Below are 8,364 nucleotides of genomic sequence, written 5' to 3'. Positions count from 1 at the left end.
AATTTACCAAAGAATTATGGATGAAATGCTTCAAGGTATTGAAGGAGCATATGTCATCATAGACGACATTCTAGTATCTGGTAGAGATGTTGAACATCACGATCACATTTTGAAACAAGTCGTGCAAAGAGCAACGGAGTACAATCTAAAGCTGAACTATGACAAGTGCAAGATAAGGCAAAACAGAGTACCTTATATGGGCCATATCTTGTCAGAGAAAGGTTTAGAACCAGATCCAGCAAAGATAAAGGCAATTATTGACATGCCAGCTCCTCAAGACAAAGATGGAATCAGAAGATTTCTAGGTTTAATTCAGTACCTAGCAAAATTTATTCCTAATCTAAGTCAAACAGATGCTCCAATACGAAAGCTTCTAAAAGATGATGTAGAATTTCAATGGAATCATGTACAAAACAAGAGTTTTGAAGAATTGAAACATCTTTGTACAAACCCTCCAGTTTTAGCATATTATGATGTCAACAAGAACGTAGAGATAGAATGTGATGCAAGTAAAGATGGACTGGGAGCAGTATTACTCCAGGAAGGTCGTATAATTGCATACGCATCAAGAGATCTCAATGATGCAGAAACAAGATATGCTCAAATTGAGAAGGAAATGCTTTCAATTGTGTATAGTGCAAGCAAATTTCACTGCTACATATTTGGTAAAGAAGTAACAGTTTATAACGATCACAAACCTCTGGAGCAAATCTTCAAGAAACCTTTATTGTCAGCACCAATGAGAATACAGAAGATGTTAATAAGACTACAGTGGTATGATCTGAAAGTCTGTTACAGAAAAGGCAAGGAAATGTTTATCTCCGATTCACTTTCTCGTGCACATCTACCAAATACTGATACACAGACATGTGAATTTACAGATGATTCAGTGCATATGATCTCTGTAAAAGATTTGAAATACAGTGAAATTAAATACTGTACAAGCAATGAACTTTCAATGCCAGATCTCAAGGTGGTGAAGAAACACTTTGACTCCGAGAAACAGTCTCAGAAACATCATTATGGTAAGAGAAAAGGAGTTAAGAGTCATAATCCACTACAAGACGGAACGGCAGTCAGAATGCAACTTAATTCTAAGTGGAAACCAGGAACAGTAGTTTCGAAGCATTCTAAGCCTAGATCATATAATGTCAAAAGTGGAAATAAGGTCTACAGAAGAAACAGAAAACACGTCAGAAAGTCTTCTGAGAAAGCAAACAGATTTAACAATAATTATGACTTTCCAGATGACATCTCAGAACAACCAGAACCATTAGATCTAGAGAGTCCAAGATTACAAACTACACTAGATTTTGAGCCGCCACTACACACTGCTTCTTCTAACACCTTTAGACCACATGAACCTTACGTAACACGCTCAGGCAGAATAGTTAACAAACCCAAGAGACTTGATTTGTGATGAACTGATTTGACTTTTTAGTTGACTAGTTTGTTAGTTATTCTGATAAATAGATTTTCTGAATTAAAGAAGAGAGATGTAACATAATAGTATTATATGTACATTTGCACACTAGAGCGTCAGTGCAACACCGCTTGTGTTTACGTAATAAATGGAGTTCCTAATATGTCTTCCCCATAGACATAAATAAATATAGACTGGAAGTAGGAAGTTTTTTTTATTTGGGGGAAGTCAATATGTTTTATGTACTATATCTATGTGAAAAAAAAATGGCGGCGATTGAGCTATAAATTCTAGGACTAACATTTCAGCCAATATATACCTTTGATCTTTAGTTTTGAAAAGTGCAAAACTGCCATATTCCCAATATTTTGTCTTTGTTTTACAATCATAGACATAGACAAATATATATAGGTTTGTGATGTGGATCTACACACTTATCTTTTCCCAAATATTTCCGATAATAATTTGTTCTTTATCGTCCAGTCTATATATATATATGTCTATGGTCTTCCCTCTTAAACACTAGTTTGTTATTTGTGTAACACAAATATTCTACACGCCCCTCGGCGTTGGAGGTGTTTAATAAACTACTGAGTGAAAGAACAAGCAGAAATTGTCTGATAGAGAAAAAAAATCACACAAAAAAGTTAAATAAATAAAAATCAAGCAAGAAGTTTCAATATTTGTGTCGATTTGAAATGAAATAAAGTGGACGAGATTTAAACCACCGACCAAATCGTTAACAACCCATAACTCCTCCAATCTTTGAATTTAAATGAAATGAAATTGCCTCTATAAAATTTGAACATGTCATGACACGTGATTTATTGATTTATCTATGAGTGCTTATAAACTAGGTCAGGGAGCTTCAAACGTTTTGTACGAATAGGGCCGGTTTTAGAATTCAGTCATGCTATATAAATATAAAGGCATGTCGGTCAGTTTCAACTGTGCAGATCATATAAAGACCTTATATATAAAAAATATGAGTCTGCCATAAATAATATTCCACTCGGTCTTTTCGTCAATGTTATAATGAAAATATAATTTACATTTATATGGGTTTTTTTTTGTATTCATCAATGGATTAGTATTTTATGTAGCCTATACCACAAGTTAGGCCAACATGTAGGCCTATGCCGTCTATGTAGATGAACTGTACAGGTTTCCTGAAAAACAAAGTTGATGACTTCTCTTTCGAGAAGAATCCCGTAAGGGTATATCCTCTAAGTCAAAGTTCACCAAACAATCAAATTTTTCATTTAAAAAAATCTTTAAATCTGCTGTTAAACTATACCTCTTCAATGTGCGAAGTTTCTGTTGGCGTAATACTTTTTTTTTTACAGTGGTGTGAGGGGTGGTGGCGAAGTTATTAAGGCATAGCAAGATACGCCTTCATCCCCCACCTCCCGTAGGATGAGTGTGACAAACCAAATCGTTCCATTTTACAAATCCTTTCAATATGACCTCTCACAAGTAATGCATTGCATAAATCTGATACATTTAAATTGTTATTAGAAACATTTTTTTCTTTCAACGGCTACTTCGAACCATGTAATGGTCATGGACAGGGGCGCAATGAACCCTCGACGCATTGGTTGCTACTCTGCAGATTGCCTCATGCTAGTTTAGCAAAACTTTTGCTACCCCTTTCGTTCCATCATAGATGATTAGAAGCATTTTTTTTTAATTCGAGCGTCTTATTCCTGAAATGTATAAATCTATCATGTATGATTTAATCTATGTCTGATTTAAATTTAATGTGCACTTTGAACTATTTTGTGCAGAGAGTGTCGAAGCTCAGGCGCACTTGCCAGAATCTTTGATATAGTCCTTTCTGCGTGTTGGTTGCCAGAACTGACAGCTCTTCTTACAACTTTAAAAAAAAAAGAGTTGTTATGGGGTCAGTGGAGCCAGTAAGCCTATATCGTTCTGCCCTCTTGGTACTACAATATGCAACTTTGAAGTGCGTAGTCAGAATTCTCTGGAGACACTCCACTAAGACATGTTTTGCGTCCGAAATACGTGTTGTATCGATTTATTGTGTTCTTTTAGGAGCGAAACAATTATTCGTTGATCATGTCAGGATAGCGTGTAATATGCATCACATTTCCTGAATTTTCATTGAAAACTTATGTTTTTTTTCCCGGATACTCTCTATTTTTATCTTCCAAATAGTGAAGAATTTCACGACTGCTAGTGACCTCGTTGATATTCATTACTCATTATAGATTCTAGCATTAGTCCGTTAAGTTTTTTTATATTCTAGAATGGGCTCTTTCTAGATTTAGTAGATTCATAACACTGCATGACAAAGCATCTCCAGCGGGGTCCGTAATGGAGCCCCGGTCCAAAGCGTTTTTTTCTCCTTTTATGCTTATCTTAACGAATGCATTTCTGATGTGTTTACAGCCTAAGATCCTGTATTTCTTCTAAAAAGTACAGGTCAAATATAGATTCTATTATTCATTGCACTTTATTAATGGAGCCCATCAAATAAAGGAAAACAAATCAATGCGTGAAACGTCTAATTGAAGGTGGGGTGAAACTCAACCCCTCGCCCTGTCTACGTTCTTAAAATTATAATAGATTATAACTACTTTACTTTAGTCTTTTATTGGGTAGGGGAATGGAATAAACACCCCTAGCTACCTTGCAATTTGGTGACTGTAATTTGTTCTAGTTGTGTAGGCCTTATTTATTGTAAAAAAAAAAAATGTTCGAAATAAAGTCGGTATGATCGTGAACTGGTTAATTTTAAATTAATTTCCGGATTCGTGTCATAATTTTAATCAATTGCGACTTCCGAGGACATTCAAACACAGTTTGGGAAACACTGCCCTAAAAAAATAAATTAGAAACTATAAATAGCACATTGCTAATCAAATCCGCGAAGGTAGAGTTTGTATACAAAAATAGATTACTTGAATGACAAAAAATATTAAATAAACAATCACAAACAGCCACAGCATTATTAGAACTATTTTAATTCTATATTCAATGAATTAAACAAGATTTAATTCAATATGTGTCCCCGTTCAAAGTTTATCCGAGTTTAGCTTGATACACGAAGGTGTATCCGCGAAGCACGTTTCGAAGTAAACGCCGGTAACCAATCTAGTCTAGATCAAGACCTATTTAGTGTGATAGACTGCTGCAAGATTAATAGATTCCTTCGTAAAGCTAGCTTCTGCTAGATCTATATGTCAATATGTAGATCTAGATCTATATTCTAGAATAGATTCAGATCAACCAGCTCTATATCATAGTGATGAAAATTGGTGCATAATAATGTAAAAGTAGACTTTGAATCTACATAACATTAAATTGCTTTTGTATTATTTTTATATTAAAATATTATTATAATTATTAGATCTATATAATTATATCATTATTTAATTTATGATTATTATAACATTAAAAAATATCTAGATATGCCTATTATTATTACTATTATTATGTCTATAAGTTAACTATGGATCTAAACTGGATTTATATTTTATATAATAAAACAAATTTATCAATCTTAAATAACTTAATTTTTCTAGGGAGTAGATATATAGGCCTACTATTATATAGAGTCTATTTATAATTTATCAATTTTTTTAATTTAATTTATTTTTTATTAGGCCTACTTTTTTAAATTTAATTTTTATTTTAGAATTCTTAATTTTAACGATTGTCATTTTTCTACAGATAGATTAGTAGGTCCTACTATTCTGAAAGAAATGGGACCTGAAGGCCTTGGACTTGGATTATACATCTTGATTTTGTTCTTATTGTGATACTTGGCCCTGAATCAATAGACCTGTACTGCCTACAGATTGTAGAATCCTAGATAATTTGATACTGTATGTTAACAATATGGCAGTAAGTATATAAACCTTGAATCCTATTTCAATAGAGATCTATATGACAGTAAAACATTTTCAAGCTATATATTATATTTGTGTCAGATGATAATGAAGTTAGCTACATTTTATCACACAATGTCTTAATTGATAATGTCTAAATTATTGGATTATTTGTAGAGCTGGCTGTTATTAATAGATCACTTTAGAATAATATATCTTGATATTAAGATCTAGTAATAAATTCTTTACATAGTGTAATTTACTTTTGCAGCGAAAAAAAGTTTCAAGCAAACGAACCAAACAATCAACTTCTACAAAACATGTTTCAAAAACATCGTTGAATCTTGCACATGCTGAGACACAGAAAAACAAGGAAGCAGATACTGAAATAGTACTGATGGATATTTCTTCTCTCAGAAGAATGCCAACGGATGAGTTAATAAATGATAATATGGAAATAAATGCCAGAAGAAGCTCAAGAAGTCAAGCAGTTGAGTCTGTGAAGGCTTTAACATCAAAATTGTTGAAATCAAAAGGCAATTCAAGTATAAATACATTTATTTAATTTTTTAACCATAATTTTGTAGATCTTTATAATTCTTACTTGAGAAGTAAAAGTAATTTCAAAATGACTTGTATAATATGTATTAAAAATAGATTTAAAATGACCTAGTTGAATTACTCAGACAATAGAAAATTTTAAAGAAAATGCTTTAGGGTGTAATTATTTGTTGTGTATTTGAGATTATTTGAAAAACAGTACAACTGAATAGTAGCCAATTTTCTAATTTTTATAACAACTTACATATTTTAGAATTACCAAAAGTAGATACCCATAACTGTCATTTTGACTCTGATATTTTACTTTTGAATTGCAGTAGGAGGAAACTCATCATGCCCATCTATAACCATGGATGGAAAAAAACATGCAGATAAACTTGTTGAAAAGTTGAATAAAATTTCAGTCATTTCATCTGATAAAAAGTTTAAATTACTCAATTCTTCTACCAATAAACTCAATAAACAAGTGTTTTCTACAAAATTATCTAAAAGTGCTGATGTTTCTAAACAACATAGGAAATTGCAAACATTTTCTGGCATGACATCATATCAGAAAGTCAAGAACACAAATAAAAGGCATAGTTTTTCATCTGTTAAAAAACCTAATGTAGCTACTAAAAAAACTCTATCAAAGCAGATTTCAGCAAAACTTATTAAAGGAAATTTAAGAACTGCCAATAAAATTCTGTGGTTTCCCAAAGATGCCATTCTAGCTGTTCGCACTGATAAAGGTAAATTCCAGCTTATTCTATTTTTAATTAACTGTCATCACAATAAAAGGCCTACTTTCTGAGTTAGAAGTGTTGAAATATACTATATATTTTTACTATTGTGGCGGCCATCTTGGACCCATTTTTGCATAATTTTTTATTTTTTTTTTACTCAACCTAATTTTATGGTCCCTTCAATGTAATTATCTAGAAAAAAACATTCCTAATGCAAAATTAAGAAAATTAGGGTCTCTGAGGGGTTTGCTACCTTAATAATTAAGATTTTCTGGAGTGAGGCTAGTGATTAACTTTAGGATTTTCTTCCCATTTGCTTCATGTAGTCATATTTTATTTTTTAGATGATGATTTTTTTCTGTGTCGAACAAGAATCAATGTGTACAACTACACAAGGCATGTCAAAATCAATTGGTTTGTGAAGAAACCAAAAAAATACAAAATTCCAAATAGTTATAAAATGAGTTATAGAGATGTTATTGATCCAGCTTCAATTATTATGCAGGTAAATTGTATTTACTGAAAATTATATTTTTTTTAATATACATTAATTTTCCAAAAACAGTAAATAAAATTGTGTGATTGATCTATGTAGGTGAATATCAAAAGATTGACGCGTGTAACTTACCAGCTTCCAAATGACCAGTTGGAAGAAATAAAGAAACTTTTACAAGTTGCACTAGAAGTTGAAAGTGGAAAGAAAACTGTTGATGAATTGGATGATGATGGTGGGTAGTATAAATATATAAAAAAAAAGATTCTGTAGAGTTTATCCATTTCATTGTTTAGAGTCTTACTAATTCATGCAAAAGTTGTGACTGTATATCAAATACATGTTAAAATTTGTTTGAGATGATTTGTCACTTTTATTAAACATTAAAAACTTTTTTTTTTTGTTCAACACTGCAGTGCAACAAGTTATTATAATTGATCAACCTTCTACCAAGAAACCAAGATTACAGAAAACAGCTTCTCAGAGATTGAGAGATAAAGGTATATGTAAAGATATGTGAATCTAATCAACTGTTAACAATATCATTCTGTTGAATAATAATTTTACATATCATTGTAAAAACAAGGTTACAAAAATATTTTGTGTCTAAACACTCAAAACTGGCCCCCAAAGTGATCCACTCAAAGGTTTTGATATTTTCAGAAAGAATATTAGAAACTACATACAAACTATCAATAACTACAACCCTATCTCCGTTGATACAAAAAGTAGAGGCATTCGTGACACTGTTGTATTGTGAGTTCGACTAACTAATCGATACCACAGGATACGGAGATTTATTTATGTTTTTATAATTACATTGTTAATATTAATATTTATTCAATGAACTGATAGTCATAAAGATATAGTTCAATGTGAACTGCCTAACTGATATTATCATCAATAAAACTTTTCCCTTTAGCTCAGTATTCTAATATTTATTGTAACCATTGCACTTCACTTGCGTAATATGAAACACTACTTATTACTTATTACTTATTGTTTTAAATTATATTAGACTTATATGCCTTATAAATAAATTTTTTCTCTTTAAAAAGAAATGTAAACATTTTTTTACAATATGCTAGTATGACAGAAAGTATTTAATTTTGTTAAATTTATTTTTTTTAACCTTTTTGTAAAAAAAATCTAAAAACATTTGCATAAATGTGTTAAAAATATGCTTAATAATCACCTCCATTACTACGGCTCTCATGTTTTTTACTATTAATATTGAATATTTGTAAAAATGGTGAATTTTTTTGATAAAAAAGCAGCTTGCATAGTTGATTTAAAAAATAAAATGTT

At 31.3% G+C, this 8,364-nt stretch overlaps 1 protein-coding gene across 3 annotated transcripts in view; it reads left to right on the top strand.

The window, feature by feature from the left end:
• Positions 1–4,403: 4,403 nt before the first annotated feature.
• Positions 4,404–8,364, top strand: part of LOC106065156 (poly [ADP-ribose] polymerase tankyrase-like) — a 45,614-nt gene continuing 41,653 nt past the window's right edge. The window contains exons 1-7 of one of the 3 annotated variants that reach the window (XM_056031347.1): positions 4,404–4,531; positions 5,120–5,293; positions 5,549–5,822; positions 6,156–6,569; positions 6,908–7,068; positions 7,159–7,291; positions 7,473–7,556. In XM_056031347.1, coding sequence (XP_055887322.1) covers positions 5,288–5,293; positions 5,549–5,822; positions 6,156–6,569; positions 6,908–7,068; positions 7,159–7,291; positions 7,473–7,556 — 1,072 coding nt within the window. In that variant the 5' untranslated portion in view covers positions 4,404–4,531; positions 5,120–5,287. The other 2 variants (XM_056031345.1, XM_056031346.1) reach the window with 2 other exon arrangements.

This window comes from Biomphalaria glabrata, chromosome 5 (assembly GCF_947242115.1).
Source record: "Biomphalaria glabrata chromosome 5, xgBioGlab47.1, whole genome shotgun sequence".
In the NCBI taxonomy this organism is placed as follows: domain Eukaryota; kingdom Metazoa; phylum Mollusca; class Gastropoda; family Planorbidae; genus Biomphalaria; species Biomphalaria glabrata.
This window is presented reverse-complemented; position numbering and strand designations above follow the sequence as displayed.